Source organism: Panthera onca, chromosome A2, assembly GCF_046562875.1.
Source record: "Panthera onca isolate mPanOnc1 chromosome A2, mPanOnc1 haplotype 2, whole genome shotgun sequence".
In the NCBI taxonomy this organism is placed as follows: Eukaryota; Metazoa; Chordata; class Mammalia; order Carnivora; family Felidae; genus Panthera; species Panthera onca.
In genome coordinates this window covers 76,588,778-76,607,473 of record NC_138340.1, presented here as the reverse complement: position 1 = coordinate 76,607,473, position 18,696 = coordinate 76,588,778, and the positions used below count along the sequence as shown (strand labels likewise).

Here is an 18,696-nt window from a genome sequence, read left to right as displayed (position 1 = left end):
TTTGATTCTGGCTCAGAGGTAATGAGGAGCAAAGGTGTTCTACTTCATAAGCCTGAAGGTTGTCTTCATTGTGACTCAAGAATATCGTTGCATGGGTGCCTGGGTGGCTCAGTCGGTTAAGCATCTGACTCTTGGTTTCAGCTCAGGGCATGATCTCATGGTTCATGAGTTCGAGCCCTGCCTTGGAGCCTGCTTGGGATTCTGTCTCTCCCTCTCCCTCTGCCCCTCTTGCACTTTCCTGCTCTCTCTCTCAAAATAAATAAAAATAAACTTAAGAATATCTTTGCAGATTATTATACTATTGGCTAGGAGGGTGATCTTGAGTCTGGGTTTTAAACAAAAGCTGATTGTCTCTCTCTCTCTCTCTCTCTCTCTGGGTGTAAGAGAAGGTATGAACTCCAAGAAGGGGAAAATGTGTAGTCACCACCCACTGCTGCCTGAGGTTGGGGGAAAAAAGAAGACCGAGTGGGATCTCTGTGGATGGCTGTGACTTAGGAATCTGTGAGCAAGGAGATACAATATTCATTTTAAGTTTGTTTGTTTGTTTGTTTTTTCTTTGCCATAACCCTCAAGCCTTCTCTCATCTTCAAGCCTTTAACCAGGTTTTATAAAACTGGCCTTTGCTGTGCTAGAAGATCAGAGGACAGGACTGTGGCCACACCCTGGGGGACTGTTCTGGGCGGCACGGCGGCAGGCTGGGGAAGCTGGCTTGAGAGCGAGCAAGCCGGGAGCGGTCCAGGAAAGGTGGCTCATGAGGTGGCACACAGCAGCCAGTATTGCTCGAGGTGACCTCTGCATACTTGGGGAGGGAAAACTTAGCAAAGATGGAGTGTCCAGCATACAACCATGGTCGGGGGACCTGTTCTTTGAAGGGCTCTAAACAGGACAGCCTCTGAAGACCACAGAACTTAGGAACATCCTGGCTATGCTTAGGAATGAGAACTCTTTAAATGACAACAGCTGTGTTTCTTCTTCTCACCACATTCCCCGGCTCTATCCCTAGCCTTCCCCGCATCTCCCTGGACTCCTACAACATTTCCTTGAGCCACTTGACATTTTGAACGAAAAAGATAATCTGAACTTTTCAGTCCTGTTTATTTCTGATCCTGTCATTCTTCTTAGGGCCCACGTAGAACACGGCGAATATTGCCAAGTCCCAATCAGCACACAGCATCACGTTAAGAGCACAGACTATTTGGTCCTAAGGAGTACCCGAAGGTCATAAAATAAGCATCTAAAGGTAATTTGGTGCCTCTTTTTTAACTGCACACGGCTTCCTTCCTTAACCACCGGTATTTCATCCTCCCACTGTGTTCCCCGCTGAGACTACAACCAGAGCCAGGCGAGGAAACTTACTTTCTATTGGGACGCCATTCGATAACCAGCTGATCCTGGGCTTGGGGTTGCCGTTAGCTCTGCAGATCAGCGTCCCATCCTCTCCCGGGGACAGTACAAGATTTTGAGGTGCCAGGATCCAGTATGGAGCCGCTTTATTAAGGAAAGAAAAAAAAAACCCACAAAACTTTCAATCATGCAAGTATTCTAGCAAATTTAGTATGTCGAACTATCTTAATAATAAAGAATAAGTATTTTGCAAAACATCTATTAGCTTCATTTGCTTAAGAGTGGGTAGACTTGTAAGCGATGTCCCAAAGAACACTTGAGATTTTCAAAAGAATGTTTAAAGAGGTTCACAGACGACTGTGTATTGTTTCTAGACCCTTGTGCTACAAATGTCATCTCGTTTTACGTTAAATTCATCAGGCATGAAAGAGGTAACAGATTTCACAAAAGAGGCAGAGCAATTTACAGTACAGAGACGGGTTGAGAAGCATGAATTTAAGTTCTGAGTCCTGCAGAATACACCTAATTATAAAACCAGGAAGCAATTCAAAAGACTTCCCACTTTCGAGAAGTCACAAAGCCAGTATAGAGTGCCCCGTGAGCCCTTCACCCAGCTTTCTCTAGCGAGGTCTTACGTAACCATGGTCCAATTATCAACACAAGAAATTAACATCGGTACAATACTATTAGCTAAACTACACCGTCTATTAGGATTTCTCCAGTTCGTCTACCAATGCCTCGTTTCTGTCTCAGGACCCTGTCCTGGACGCCACATTGTGTTTACTTATCCTGTCTCCTTACCAGTCTCTTCCCATCTGCCAGTTTCTTGGCCTTTCCTGGTCTTTCATGACCTTGATACTTTTAAAGAGTACTGCCGATCAGTTGTTTTGTAGAATGTCTTTCAACTTGGGTTTGTCTGACGTTTTCTCTACACTGAGGTTTGGGGTGATGGACCCTTCTTACTGCATCCATCTTTCAGGGAATACATGACACCAACATGACTTATCACGGCTTATGTTAACCTGGCTTACTTGGTTGAGGCCATGTCTGTCACGTGTCTCCTCTGAAAGTGACTATCCACCTGCTTTCCATAATCTATTTATTAAAAGTGAGTCACTAAGTTCAGCCCCCACTCAAGGGCAGGGAAATTCAGTTCCATCTCCTACCCAAAGGAATGCTAAAGAATTTGTGGACATGTGTTAAACCCCCCTCCGTAATTAAGTTTTGGGGGTGTGTGTGAGAAGAAACACTTTGAGGCTATGCAGACACCCTATTTCTCCTTCAAGTTTTATCCACTAATCTCAGCTTTCATTACTGGCTCTTGCCTGCAGCAGTTATAACCGTGGGATTTTAATGGCGATTTTCGATTTCCCTCATTCTTTCTACAGTTATGAAGCAGAATTCTTCTGTGAGGAAGATTTGAGGAAGAGAATTTTTAACCGGCTTGAGATGCATTATAAATAGTAATGTGAAGAGTGTCAAGGTATTGGGAATGTTCACATAAATTTACACTTATTACTACTGAAGAATATAATCAGAAGCATATTTAACTGAAGATTTACCAGTTCTCATGAAGGCAAGAGAAACACATCTGAAACAATTATATACCTTTGACCGTGACAGAAATGGTATGATGGATTGCTCCTAATGCATTTTTGGCTATACACTGGTAATTTCCGGAGTCTGCTTCTGAAACCTGAATAATCTGCAGAGTTTTCTTAAAGTTCCTATAAAATGTCCGGTTGGTGGGTAGCGTGCCATCCTCTTTTATCCAGTAAATAACCGGGGTAGGCCTGAGAAAATAAATAAATGTTACAACAGAGAAGTTCACCTAATTGCTTCTGAGGGTGAATTTTCATGCAAGTTTGTAACAAACTGTTTGTATAAAGATCATGAGAAATATAAAGACACTGTAACTAGCATCACACTGTTATAAATAATTCCCCCCCACTCCCCGGTGGAGGTGGTGGGGGGTGGGGTGGCACCCGGGTGGCTCAGTCTGTTAGGCATCCAATTCCTGATTCTTAATCTTGGCCCAGGTCAGCATCTCACAGTTCTGTCAGTTCAAGTCCCACGTTGGGCTCTGGGCTGACAGCACAGAGCCTGCTTGGGATTCTGTCTCCCTCTCTCTGCCCCTCCCTGGCTTGCCTGCTCTCGCTCTCAATAAATAAATAAACATTGAAAAAATAATGCTCAAAACCTTGTATTGGAGTCCATAAGCTACCTTTTCACACAAGCAGCCCCATGCTAATTCATGGTGCACCACAAATTTTGACTTCCCTTATTCCATGAATGTGCTGGCATAAGTGACTTCACTGAAGGGACCTAATTATTTTCTGCAAAGCTCTGATCCATGAGGCACTCTTGGAAAATTTTATATGAAGGATCAATCAAAAGTGTTACTACGAAATTAATGATACCGAGGTTTTCTTTTTTTTTATCAGCTAGAGCTAAACACGCAGAGAAAGAGGACGTCTGGGTGGCTCAGGTCATGTTCTCATGGTTTTTGGGTTCGAGCCCCACGTCGGACTCTGTGTTGACACCTCAGAGCCTGGAGCCTGCTTCAGATTTGTGTCTCCCTCTCTCTCTGCCCCTCCCCCACTCATACTCTCTCTCTCTCTCTCTCTCTCTCTCTCTCTCTCTCTCAAAAATAAATAAACATTAAAAAAATGCAGAGAAAGAGCTGACATACCTATTTGTGCCCATGAACTTTTATACCTATATCCCCATCAAATGGAAGAATTTTGACCTAGTGATTTTACAAGATTTCCACAAGGGTAAAATAAAAATCCACTGGACACAAACATTTACTAAGCACTGGACTACAGACCAAGCACTAAGTTGAGTGCTGGGAAGATAAAGACAAAAAAAAAAAAAAAAAGGTCTAGGCCCTCAGGGAGATCATAATATTTGTCCATTAGAAATTCAAGTGGGATTAATTGATTAGAGAATTGTTTTTGGTTTGCATAGTTGAATATAAATAATTGAACATGTATTTGATGAAATAGCTTCTAAAATAAAACATGCTGTGAATATAAAAAGAGGTATAAAATGTAAAATCATTTGAAAAGCTAAAGATTCATATATATATACACATACATATATATATATATGTATATGTACATATATATATATATATATGTATGTGTATATATATATATGAAGATGTGCTATCTGATAGCATATTCTGGTGTTTCTTTGTAGTCAGATAATCTGTATCTCATACGATCTGAAGGCGAGAGGGTGACAGAGATAGAAGCATGACATCAAACGAAGTCATGAATTGTTCTGGAGGCTTCCTTACTACCCAGTGGGCAGTTGTTACGAAAGAGAAGTATTTTGATTCTGAGTCCTACAGCTATTGGCTTATAAATGAAGAGAGCCCCACTCTTAGTTTTACAAAATTCCAAGGTTTTAAAAAAATTCTTTTGGAAGTTCGATGCAATTTCCAAATATCAATCATATTTTAGTTTTTACATAAAAGACCATTTGTGGGAAGGAGAATCCCAAAATTGTGAGAATGGGTATACCTACTCCCAAAAGTTAAGATTTTGTAGAGTAAACCACTTACTAACACCATGATGATGAAAATTCCAAAGTTTTTTTGTTTGTTTGTTTTTTAATTCTGGTGGGCAAGATATATATTTTAGATCTTTAAAAGGGGTTGGTAGCTTTCAGGTACGGGAGGAACTGAGAAGTGTGTGTTGCGATTTCCTGACATGACCAGCAGAGGCCTCCCTGTGTCTCCCACAGTGAGCAGTGAAGCCATTTCCTGGAGACCCATTCTGGGAAGGAACTTGAGAATGCTGGGTGACCAGCATCAAGGACAGCACAGATCGGAACATGTCATCACAAGGATGTTTCTGAGATTCCGTTCAATGTTCCCAGCACATGTGCCCGTATCAACAGGACCTGCTCTGTGCCAGGCCTACGAGGGAACCAGGTAGAAACTTGCCTCTTGTGTGTATCTACCAGAACTGTTGTTCTCATCTCTGAGCGAAGACCTCCCTGGAATTCCTGTCAAGGGCACATGGGTTCTGAGGGTGGCGTCAGCTCTGAGGAGGAGGAGACATTCAGAGGAGAAGAGGAGGAGGAGGAGGAGAGACATTCATAAGGAAGCTAGGCCTGTGACTTGAAGGAGTGGAAGGGACAGTGTGCCAGTTCTGAGGCTGGGCCCTAAGAGGCCATGTGTGCTTCTGTTGTTAGGACAACGTGCCAGGGCTAGACCGCTAGAGGGACAGGAGAAACGCATGGCCAAGAGCTGTCCTGCTAGCAGCCAGAAGACCCTCAGAACTAAGAACCCACAGCTGAGCTGCCTAGCAGGTGCATGAACAAGCTCAACCTAAAATGTCCTCATCTCACCCATTACACAATGTCCCCAAGACCTGTGGACAAAGGACTCATGATAAATAGCTATTCTTTTTAAGGTTTGAGGCTGTTTGTTACACAACAGTAGCAAAGCGATATATCCTAGTTATAATCGTAAGGTGATCACACATACTTATTTCAAGGGGAACACTATTATATTAACAGACTATTTCACTAATATGAGGTTCATATGGCCTATTTTGAAAATACCTATCATTTTTTTTGATGCTTGATGGGATTCGTATAAGACAATGCCTCTTGCTGTGATATTAATGCCTCTCTACCAACCTACTACGTTTTTGCAAGAAATGTACATCACGACAGAAAGCGTCAACTCACAGCCCCTCTGCGATGCATTCTAGCGAAAGGACATTTCCCCTTAATTCCTCCTTGTTACTGGTGTTGCCTTCTGGAGTTAAAAAGGTTGGTGGCCTCTCTCTATTTGGTTTAGCTGCAAACAATAAAATCATATGGATTAAAAGTTATGAATATGTATTTCCAGAACCACAGTTCACTGCCTAAGACTCTAATCCCTTTTCAAAACCACTTAACACTGTGGAATTTGTTAAACTACACATCCACACTCTGCCTTACGAACAGCCATCGCTCACTCAGTGAGGAACACAAGTAATGTGGTTACGTAAGCACGGATAGTAAGGACTATTTTACTCTTGTGTGTTCTGTTAATTTAGGCTAGGTTTTCATGAATTTTTGGTGGGTTGGCAAATTTTCAAAATGCAGACATACAGGGGAAAGTCACGTTATCAAATTCTCCACCCCTTAAAATTAGTGCTCAGGTCAAAGGGAAAATTAACTATATTCTGGAAGGTGTTAGATTTTTTCTGAAAACTGTGACTATGATTTTGGTCAGGGACAACATCATAGTCAATTCCATCGACTAATCCTGGAGATAAGATCTATGGTGGAGGTCTAAATGTCAAGACCCACAAACTGCAAAGGTTTATGGAAAACAAAACAAAACAAAACAAGAAACCTACTGAAAGAGGTCTGGCAAATTGTGCGCCATAAATTAAGAATAATGAATGTCAAATAAATTGCAATTGGTTTCATCAATGAAAAAATAAAGAGGGCTCAAGTCAGGCCATCTTCCTTTTTACAGAAACTTTGCCTAAATGTGGCCTTATCTTCTGATGGCCTCTCAGAAACCCTTAAGGTAGGAATTACACCATCTTAAGGTTCTATAACCATTTACAGTTTTCAACACTATTTAAGTGCATTATCTATTTGATGCTCCCAAAATCTGAGTGAAAGGTAATATATACGAGGGGTGCCTGGGTGGCTCAGCTGGTTAGGCGTTCGACTCTTGATTTTGGCTCAGGTCATGATCTTGTGGTTTGTGAGTTCAAGACCCACGGTGGGCTCTGTGCTGACAGGGTGGAGCCTGCTTGGGATTCTCTCTCTCCTTCCCTTTCTCTACCCCTTCCTGGTTTGCACTTTCTCTCTCCAAATAATAAATAAATAAACTTAAAAAACGTTTTATGTGAATTATTTTCATTTCTCAGAAGAAAAAAAACCTGAATACCAAGGAAGGTATTATTTGAGAGGACTTAGAATTTTCCTAGGACTTTAGAAATTGTGGAGGAAACCTTATGTCTCTGAAATCACTTTGGGGATGGTTTTGAGGCCCATCTTTACCATAAATATATTAAAATAAAATAAAATAAAATAAAATAAGATAAAATGAAATAGTAAGGCAGGAGTTGTGATATGCCTACTCTGGTCATTGATAGTACCTTAATATTTTTTACTTTATATCTCAAGGGTAAAAAGTTAATACAACAGAAATTCTGCCTTAGAGATAATTAAAAGGACCCATATCCAGAAACCACCATTTTCATGGATAGACTATATTTGAGAGTCACATTTCCCTTAAGGAAATGAAATTCTTTTCTTTTTAAAAGAACCTTAATTGTAAATGCTCTATTCTTAAAAAGATGATTTCCACTGGAGACAGTGACTTGGTTTTAAACCAAACTAAGAGAAATACTATTGTTGATCAGATGACGTTGATAATGTCATGTGAAAACACATGGAAAGCGTGATGATTTACTATCAAAATCTGCTTAATGTTAGTTGCTAACGATTACTTTAAGACTTTGATGAGTTAGTATTCTAGCAGGTTAATGCACCTTTATTTGATTAATGAGAAAAGTTTGTGAACAAGACACAAAATGAAAAATATAATTCTGAACATACATGAATGGTTTTTTTCCCCAAATCATGTGAAATGGTGCTTTACATAAAAACAGAGATAATAACTTTCATTATTATACATACACCGTGGAAAATGTTTTAGTGACATGACATAAGCTTATAACTAAATTTCCCAGAAAACATACATTTGTTCCAGCGGTATTAAACACATAACTAGGAATTTCACGAAGATATAAGGTTAAACAGCTATGGAGGTGAAGTTAGTGGACTAAATTCTACAATGAAGGAGAGAAATATCAGTTACAGTCACCATAACTCACCACTATAAAACTCAGTGTCACTCAAATTAGCAGCTATAGTGTCATTCAATTCATCCACTGAAATAAACAGAATATTATGAAGAATGCAAGAAGTAGGGGAGAAGGCACTACATAAAAGTATCGGGCAACAAAAGCAAACACAGACAGCCTCTCTGACCAAGTGCCGTCCCTACCAAGTAAATACAGACTTTTACATTGTACATGACTAACTGATTAATTCACTCAGCCATCCCCCCAACCAGTAACCTAGGAACACACAACTGAAGCCTCAGGACTGCCAATCAAAGGCAGCGTGGATGGGGCGCCTGGGTGGCTCAGTCGGTTAAACATCCGACACTTGATCTCGGCTCGGGTCATGCTCTCATGGGTTTGTGAGTTCGAGCCCCGTGTCGGGCTCTGCGCTGACAGCACTTAGGCTGCTTGGGATTCCCTCTCTCCCTTCCTCCGCCCCTCCCCCTCTGGTATACACTCTCTCTCTCTCTCTCTCTCTCTCTCTCTCTCTCTCTCAAAATAAATAAAAACTTAAAAAAATTTTTAAAAATAAAGGCATCGTGGGGCATAATGCACACACAAACGCTCAGGATACCAAGTAGATTCAGAAAGTTACCGTGGAAACAACAACGAATGTAAAATACAGTATTTTGGTTATGCGTGCTCTTTATATATCAACACTTCTGTAACTAACTCTTCACGGGTAGTTTCCTTATCAATGACGCTGTTTACTTCAACGTCAGTAGTATTTAATAGTGTATTTTATGCGTACTTGTAAACATCATTGCAAGAGAGATGCAGGAGGCTGAGCTCTTACCTGAAATCACCTTGACCGAAATAGGCTGCTTCTGCTGTATGGTTTGAGTATGATTAAATCTGGCATAACAGATATAGTCTTCACGGGTATCCTCCGGGAGAACGTTGGAGAAATAAAGGTCTCCATTCAGACCCTGAGAAACCCTCTCGCTTTGTGGAAGTCTTTGAAAGGCTGGGGAAAGGCAGAGAGAAATCCAGATCATTCCATCACAGAGTGGCCACTTTCCCAACGACCAAGACAGAGGTATCTACTAATAGTTTGGTGAACCTCAGTGGAACGTTTTCCCCTATGAAGCTCTTCAAGTAAAACCAAGTAACGGTAAAAACAACAACAGCATGACACATTAAAACTCCAGCTGTGCCTGCCAGTCCCTAATTTCTCTGCAGCGGGGGCAGCAGGGAGATTAGAATTGCACAGTCATGTGTATTAAGCAAATGTAAACCCAAAAACTGCTTTACAAAAGAGTTTGCGGGACTCCTCCTAATATTTGTATCAGTCCCTAAATGTTAAACACATACACACACATATCTTAGAAAACGCGTTAAAAAAGCTTGTAAGGTGGGTGGCTCAGCGGGTTAAGTGCCTGAATTCGGTTCAGGTCATGATCTCATGCTCGTGGGTTGGAGCCCTACATCGGGGCTCCGTGCTGATAGCCAGGAGCCTGGAACCTGCCTCGGATTCTGTGTCTCCCTCTCTCTCTGCCCCCTCCCCACTCGCACTCTGTCTCTCTCATTAAAAAAAAAAAAAAAAGCCTTGTTAGAATGTTAACTTGGGCAGCCTCTACCTGCCGGGTCAGACACCAAATACTGTGAGAGCACCTAACCGTGAGCTAGGTCCCACGAGAGGCACCCTGCGTCCCAGGCTCTCTCCTTGTCAGAGCCCGTGGCCTCACTGAAGAATCAGGTAGCACAAGGGCAATTAACAGCAGACTGCAGACGAGCCCCTCAGAGGCCGCCCCACCCCCACCTGAGCTACTTTTTCTTTGTGGAGTTACATCACCTTCTACCCTGCGACATATTTTACTTGCCCTGCGTGCAGTTTATGGCGTGTCTTTGTGCCCTAGGATTTAGGTTGCAGGAGGGCAGAGACGGTCTGCTGAGTTTGCTGTCCTGGTACTGAGACCGCACTGGGCCCTTACTAGGGGCTCTGTGATTAAATAAAATTAAAGTCAGCCCTCTGACTTTCCAGGTTCATGCTTAACAGTTTATTTCCCCTCAGGGCCAGTTAAGGAACTGTCCAGCCTCAGACACTGAGGGAAGATTTTCTTTTCTTGTCTCGTCTTTTTTTTTTTTTTTTTAAGTTTATTTTTTGAGAGAGGGAGAGAGAGAGAGCACGAGTGGGGGAAGAATAGATAGAGAGAGGGAGAGAGACAAAGAATCCCAAACAGGCCCCCAGCTGTCAGTGCAAAGCCCTGTGTGGGGCTCGAACTCACAAGCTGTGAGATCATGACCTGAGCTGAAATCAAGAGTCGGACACTTAACTGACTGAGCCACTCGGGTGCCCCACGGAAGATTTCCTAAGTAGGTGAAAGGTTTGGAGAAGTGGGGCCTCTGATCTACGCATGAATTTACACTGGGCTTGAAGCTTCTGCCCCAGTCCCCAGAGCCCTGAGAGTTCTGTGCCTCTGAAATGAGAGCACTAGGAAACCTGTCCATCCTCGCAGCTCCGGGCCGGGTGTTCTATCTTCTGGAGAATTCTCCAGTCTGAGCCAAGCAGTGGCTCCCCCTGCATAAGGTGTCCCACCTAACATTACACAAAATGCAGAATTCTGATTGAAGGCCTGAAGCTCCTTTGGGCAGGGAAATGCAGAGCCAGAGTTTGAAAGAACACTGGTTAGCCATGTCAGTCAAGTTCTTGGTCAAGATGGGGGTCTGGCGGGTGGTTGGAAACCCATGATTATAAGCCACGAGTCCCCACGGAAGTGATTGTTTTAAAAATAACTCAGGAAAATACGGTACATTTATTGAATGAATACAAAGAGTTAAAGACAAGCACACATTTATTCTTTTCTAATCCTCCTGCTGTATTTTATTACGGATAGGTGTTGGCAGATCAAATTAACGGGAGCAGGACTTTGAGAGGGTGCTAGCACTTGCCCATAGAGTGCCTTTGCCTTATACTTAGAAAAAAAATGCATGCAGATAGGAATAACTTGACAACGTCATCTTGCAAGAAGAATGCTACACAAATCTGATTTTTTTCCCTCGTATTCCAGATGCAATTTCATTTGAAAGGTGAAGGCTTTGCCAACAGCCTAAAATGTATGTAAATTACACAGCCAGCAGTGCAATATGGGAAAAAAGACATATTCTCGTGATTGTGAAACTTTGCATGTATTTGTCTACTTATTAAGTGAAAAGGTCATCATTTCTGAAGAAGAACCAAGTACTGGGCCTTGTTTGGACAGTTGACATTTGGATACTGTTATTTTTGATGTCATACACCGCTCATTTATATTTGATTTGTTGCCGCTTCTTTCTAAACCTGTTAAAAAGCTGTTATGGGGATGCCTGGGTGGCTCAGTCGGTTAAGCGTCTGACTTTGGCTCAGATCATGATGTCGCAGTTTGTGAGTTCGAACCCTGTGTCAGGCTGTGTGCTGACAGCTCAGAGCCTGGAGCCTGCTTCAGATTCTGTGTCCTCCCTCTCTCCCCTCCTCCCCTGCTCATGCTCTGTGTCTCTCTCTCTCTCTCTCAAAAATAAACATTAAAAAAAAGCTGTTATGCAGTAACAGGAAAATATGTTTGCTCATTTATGCACTTGTATGTTTATTTTTCATTGCATTGTGAGGTTTTCTTGGAGTAATTTCATAGAAGAGTTGAATATGGCAATTAAATATCAGAGCTAAATTTTCTCTTCAGTAATGTGTACCGTCTGTGAATTCAGAGGAAATCATGTTGCTGAAAATAGACTATATTCCCTACAGATATTTTGCATTCTTTCCCACCATTCCACGTACAGGACTCTTGTCGAGGTCAACGGTGATCTCCATGTTGCCAAATTCAATAGTTGTTTTTCAGTCGGATCAGAAGTTATCTGACCTTTTGAAATGGTTGATTGTTCTGACTTCTTGACACTTGGCTTCCCTTTATCCCGAGGACCCTGCTCTATCTTCTTACCTCAGTGACTTCTCCTTCTCATCTATCTGCTTGGCTGGTTTCTCCCCCAGGTTTCCCTGGGGGGCTCCTGGTCTCTACACCTGGCTCTCTTACAGGCCCCTCACATCCTAAACCCTGGCTTCCCTATCACCAAGCAGAACCACGTGTCCCTTTAAGAAACTATTAGCACAGGAGGTTTGGGAGGGCAGGAGAGGCAGCAAAAAAAAAAAAAAAACAAACTCCCTCAAGGTTAGGGGTGGAGCAGACATATATTCAAGTGCCTAATGGATGACTCCATTCTCTGTGCCCCGGTTTCCTCATCTAAAAGGAGAAATATGAGGGGCACCTGGGTGGCTCAGTCATCAAGCTCTTGGTTTCTGCTCAGGTCATGATCTCACAGTTTGTGAGATCGAGCCCCACACCCTGTCCTGCGCTGAGAGCACAGAGCCTGCTGGGGATTCTCTCTCTCCCTCTCTCTGCTCCTTCCTGGCTTGTTCTCTCTCTCTCTCTCTCTCTCTCTCTCTCTCAAAAACAAATAAATACACCTTAATAAAATAAAATAAAATAAAATAAAATAAAATAAAATAAAGGTGAAAAGATGAGAAGATGAGAAGATGCTCATCAGAGAAATGTAAATGAAAACCACAGGTTTAATTACCTCACACCTGTCAGAATGGCTATTATCAAAAAAACAAAAACGAGTGTTGGAGAGGAGGTGGAGAAAAGGGACCCTTCATGCACTGCTAGCGGGAATGTAAACTGGCACAGCCAATACGGAAAATAGTATGTAATTTCCTCAAAAACTTAAACACAGAGCTACTCTACAATCTAGTAATTCCACTTCTGTGTACTTATCCAAAGAAAATGAAAATCAGAGATATATACTCCCCCATGTTACTGCAGCATTATTTACAACAGCCAACATATGGAAGCAGCCCAAGTGTCCATCGACAGATGAATGGATTAGAGAAGAAGTGGTATATATATGTATAGATATATATATATATACACACACACACACACACACACACACGTGTGGCATATATATACATATATGTGAGATATATATATATATATATATATATATATATATATATCTACACACACACACACACACACACACACACACAATGGAATACCACTCAACATTAAAAACGATGAGATCTTGCCATTTGCGGCAATATGGATGGACCCAGAAAGTATTATGCTAAGCGAAATTAATCAGACAGTGAAAGACAAATACCGTATGATTCTGCTTATATGTGGAATCTAAAAAACAAAACAGATACAGGAAACAAACTGTTGGTTTCCAGAAGGAGGAGGGGTTGTAAGGTGGGCAAAATAGATGAAGGGCATTAAGAAGTACAAACTTCCAGTAATAAGTAAGTCATGGGAGGTAATGTACAGCCCAGGGAATAAGTCAGTAATATTGTAATAACTCTGTACAGTGACGGATGGTAACTAGGCTTATCGTGGGGATCATTTTATAATGTATAAAAATATGAAATCACTATAATGTGCACCTGCAACTAACAGGACATGGTATGTTGATTACATGCCAATAAAAAAATTTTTTTAAATAAAAGGTAAAAGAATATAGCAGACATGCTTCATGGGGTTGTTGTAAAAAACTGGTGAGATAACTTACATAAAGATCTCAGCAAAGGGACTTGCACTTAGTAAATACCCAATAAATATTAGTTGTTGTTGGTGATAAAAAAAAACAAAAACTTGAAGGGGCATCTGGGTGACTCAGTTGGTTAAGCCTCCGACTTTGGCTCAGGTAGTGATCTTGCGGTTCGTGGGTTCGAGCCCTGGTCAGGCTCTGTGCTGACAGCTCACAGAGCCTGGAGTCTGCTTTGGAATCTGGGAATTTGGTTTATTTAGAGCAATGTCCAGTTCACAGTAGGTGCTCAAGAAAATCATGTTGCACATGACATGTTGTTTCTTTCAATGAGTATTTATTCTGAGCATCTCTGAAACATTTTATAAACGTTTTATGAATCACGAGAGCTAACAACTTATTGTGACAGCAAATAATCATAAGAACCTTGAAGAAAGTTCATATATTTAAAATTTACAATTATCTGGGTTGCCTGAGTGGCTCAGTTGGTTGAGAGTCTGACTCTTGATTTTGGCTCAGGTCACGATCTCACGGTTCATGAGTTTGAGCCCCACATCAGGCTCCACACTGACAGTGTAGAGCCTGGTTGGGATTCTCTCCCTCTTCTTCTGCCCCTCCCACGCACTCTCTCAAAATAAATAAATAAACTTAAAAACATTTTAAACTTACAATTATCCATCCAGAATATTATAGGTGGTGGTAATCCAAGTGGGGGTCTGCAGGGAAGGACCAGAGACTGGCCATTTCGAAGTGTTATTGGTTCAAGTTTTTCTTTGGTCCACAACGGTGACCCTAGGATATAAAATAATAACTTCTAAGTTATCTCTGCATTGAAAAATAAAAAGAGCACTGGAAAGAAAGACAAAATAAACTTTTGGGGAAACGGTAACTCAGAATTTATAGGCATTAAGATAACAAGGGAATAATTTTTAAATACAATGTTAAAAGTCAAAATGTGATGATTTTCACTCACTGCCATTAATAGTATAAATGCAGACTCAGCAACTCCATGTTTAAAAATCTGTATTATTCAATAAATCATTACGAAGATACATAATAATTTCGCTATAAGCGTGTTCTTCACAAAAGAATGGAAAACTCTAGGGGTATCCGGGGCGCTCAGTTGATTGAGCATCTGACTCTTGATTTGGGCTCAGGTCATGATCCCAGGGTCATGGAATCGAGCCCACGCTCAGCACGGAGCGTGCAAGAGATTCTCTCTTACCCTCTGCCCCTCCCCAGTGCATCCACTCTCTTTCACTCTCTCAAAAGAAAAAAAAAAAGACTAGAGAACACCAAATGTCAAAAGATTTGTTAAATAATTGTATATATACACCTGTGAGTATCATACAATATTATATATTAAGTATCTTTATTTATAATAAGATTGATATGAGAATATATATTATCTGCAGGTAAGTCAGAATAGGTTATAAAATAGTACTTCAGAATGAGCTCATTTGGAACACATACATACATATCTGCCTAGAAAACATGGAAAGAGCAGTGGTTACTAGATTGAGTGGAAGGATTTCAATTTCTTTTTTTGTTATTTGTAATTTTTTCCAATAATGAACACAGGGAATAAAAACAGTTTTTAAAATGACCAGAATTGCAAGTGGTTACTGTTCTTTAAATACGTGCTGTTTAAGTACACGTTGTTGACACACCACGGTAGTAACTACTGTAAAAAGAGCCATAACAATATCGAGGCTTGAGGCCACTCTATTTCCAGTGAATCTTTGAAACGAAAATGTTAATTACCCATTAGCCATTTCATAACGAATTTATTTCCATCTGGCTGTCAGAAGTTGGTCCATACACAAGATATGTGAGAAATTAGTAATTTGATCAATTCAGGAAATTGATAATCAATAATTTGATCAATTTATTGTGACAGCAAACAATCATAAGAACCTTGAAGAAAGTTCATATTTTTAAAACTTACAATTATCAGGAAAGAAACGCTTTTCTTACTACTGGTGCTTTTTTTTATTCTGGACTTGCCAAAAACACATCCTGGGTTGGCAAAGCACTGGGCTGAGGAACTTAGGGTACAGTGAAAAGGAGCTATAATTTTCATGCAAAACAAGGTAAGAGTATTAGAATCGATGGCACTGCTTTCTTGTGTCAGCATCTGGATGAAGTGACAGATGCTGAGTCTCAGAGCCACCTTTTAAATACGGTCCTGTTGGATGGACAAGTCCCACTTACTGGATGGACGGACAACAATATTATTAGAAATTGCTGCTCCGCGTTCATTCCTGGCTGTACATTGATAAACCCCTTCGTAGGTCTCTGCTTTCCCTTCATTCATGATGTTGATTGTGAGGGTTCCTGAGCCGGGCTTCATGGTGACCAGAGGGTCCTTATCTATGTCAAAATGAGTCCCATTTCGGGTCCAGGAGAAGCTACCCAACACATAAAGGATTAAGCTTGTTAACAGTCAAGAAAAAACAGGATTACTTACTCTTCAACAAATTCCTAGCAGTTCTGTAGGTTTCCAGAAATAGTAATTAGATGGTAATGTTCAGGAAAAGAGCGACAGTCTCCATACCTAAAATGTTTCACTGAATCGTGACTTAGAAAAAAGTGCTGGCCATACATTTTAAGGTACATGTCTTCACTGGAACTAGCTGAAATCTGTCTCAAGGAAATCATCACACAAATTGCCTGTCATTTTTCAAAGAAAATACAGAAAGTAGGTCTCCAGGGCACGCTCTCTTAGAGTTTTATTAGCATTTTTATTGTAAACTCCATTGTTCACAGAGTTGATAACCTGTCTATAAAATTTTGCCCTGGGCTGCAACGTGACAAGAAAGGCTTTCCCAAGTACTAATACATGTGTGCGTTTGAAAGTGATCAGAGCAGTTTCAAGTTACTGAAATGCAAAGTGTAAGTTGGGGGCGGGGGGCGAAGTAGGAGGAGTTCAGTTGTGTTTTCAAGGTTGGTTATCAAAAGTGGTAACTCGCTAAAAAATACATTTTGAGAATTTTCAGTTCTAGAGATGGTTTTGTAAATTTCTTAGGAAGTATTCCAAATTGCCAACTGAAATTCTTCTTTTTCAGTTTTTTTTTATACAAAAGACTGCCTTATAGAAGTCACCGCGCCCATGTAATTAAGTACTTTATAACTAGTCATACATTAAAGTGGCCATGCTCATACCAAGGCATGAATCTCGAAACTTCACTATGTTTTCCTGGACCACTTAGATTTCTCTTCCCATTGCTTATCCTTGCGTCAGTGGTTGACCCAACATCTGGGGGCAGGCGGTGGCAAGGGATGGGGGGGCACGGAGGAGGCAGGGGCCAGGAATGTTGATAAAGATCCAACAGCCCTGTCCCCACAACAAAAAACTATCTGGCCCCAAATAGTAGTGCTGAGGGGGAGAAATCCTGCCTTACAGGGAGTCGCAGGAAGTATTACGTCAGTGTGAAATGGAAGGGGAACTCCATGAAATGACATCACATTCGGGCTCAGTACCAGAGGTTTCCAATAATACGGCAGAACGGACTGCTTTGAAGCAAACCTCTGATGGATGTTTTTGACATACTTAAGTATTTACCAGGTAATCTTTTTCTCAGATGCCAATCTGTGACAATTGGGTAAGCCTGGCAATAGACTCAGAATTGAAAGATCTAGGGGGCACCTTGGTGGCTCAGTCGGTTAAGCATCTGACTTCGGTTCAGGTCATGATCTCACGGTTAGTGAGTTCAAGCCCCACGTTGGGCTCTGTGCTGACAGCTCAGAGCCTGAAGCCTGCTTCGGATTCTGTCTCCCTCTCTCTTTGTCCCGCCCCCACTCATGCTCTGTCTCTCAAAAAAACATAAGCATCAAAAAAAATTTAAGGAAATGAAAAATCTAGAAACTTTCACTTCCTTCTTACTTAAAAATCCACATTACATTTTAATAATAGTAACCCTATACTCTGGTTTCTCTTCAGATCGTATAAATCTTTCGCCTTTTTTAATAATAGTAACCCAACTCTCCTAAACTCCCATATGTTACTGCAGAAGTGACAGTATTTGCTAATCAGCTGAGGGACCTTGGCTACGTTGCCAAGCATTACCAGGCATCAGTTTCCCGTCTATAAAATCTATCAGTTGGACCAGATAACCTCTCACGTCTCTCCCACCTCTAAAATGCTGTGCAATGCTCATGCCAAGATCCATATGGAGAATCCGGAGTGCTGAGCCCTGCCAAGTCTGAAAACCCACTTAGGGCTATTTTATAGACCTCTCCAGAGCAAGCACAGATCTTTGAAGTCACTAAATTGAACTTCCTTATTTTACAGATGAAGAAACGAGGCCCAGAGAAAAATGGGTGCATCCATGTTACAAGGGCAGGAGAGCCATTAGAAGAAGGCTTTCCTCCACATCTTGCTACCATTTTTTGAGCATTTTGTGAAGGGTGTGAGTACAGAAATGCAATTTATGTGGGTTTCCAAGAAGAACACTCTGACTTTTATTCATCAGAAAGACAAAACCATGAGCCTACACATGATACTTCAGAGATAGGCAGGACCTGAAATTAACTTCAATATTAATAGCGATATTTATTTCCAGTTGTGGAACAGAGCAGAAATCACACCCACCTTGGAGGAGGCTTCCCTTTGGCCTCACACTGGATCACAATATTCTCTCGAGGGTCAATAATGTAATCTTTTGGAGACTGTTGAGTAATGGTTGGAGGCTGTACCACTTAATTGTAGAAAGAAGAATAATGTAAATAAATCATTTAAGATCATTGTAAAAATCATTCTGTCTATATCCAAGTCACCCACCCCACACTAAATATGCTCCAAATGCTTTTAGCAATTTCTACGGTGGCAGCACAAACCTCATTAGATTTTCAGCGAAACGTCTCCTAAAACTCTGAAGTCAAGGCACAACTTCCTTTTGGTGACTTTATATGGACTCACAGAGCCCATTTTCCCCAACTAAGAGTTTGGAAAAACAAT

The 18,696-nt window shown here is 41.2% G+C and overlaps 1 protein-coding gene across 14 annotated transcripts in view; it reads right to left on the bottom strand.

Moving 5' to 3' along the window:
• NRCAM (neuronal cell adhesion molecule) overlaps positions 1–18,696 on the bottom strand; it is a 282,635-nt gene that overhangs the window by 54,406 nt on the left and 209,533 nt on the right. For 11 of the 14 annotated variants that reach the window (XM_078442572.2, XM_078442563.2, XM_078442568.2 and 8 more), the window contains 8 exons: positions 18,331–18,436; positions 15,951–16,147; positions 14,406–14,528; positions 9,016–9,186; positions 8,208–8,264; positions 6,052–6,163; positions 2,953–3,137; positions 1,357–1,488 (listed from right to left, as the gene is read on the bottom strand). In XM_078442572.2, coding sequence (XP_078298698.1) covers positions 1,357–1,488; positions 2,953–3,137; positions 6,052–6,163; positions 8,208–8,264; positions 9,016–9,186; positions 14,406–14,528; positions 15,951–16,147; positions 18,331–18,436 — 1,083 coding nt within the window. The remainder of the gene's footprint in view (positions 1–1,356; positions 1,489–2,952; positions 3,138–6,051; positions 6,164–8,207; positions 8,265–9,015; positions 9,187–14,405; positions 14,529–15,950; positions 16,148–18,330; positions 18,437–18,696) is intronic. The other 3 variants (XM_078442567.2, XM_078442570.2, XM_078442571.2) reach the window with 1 other exon arrangement.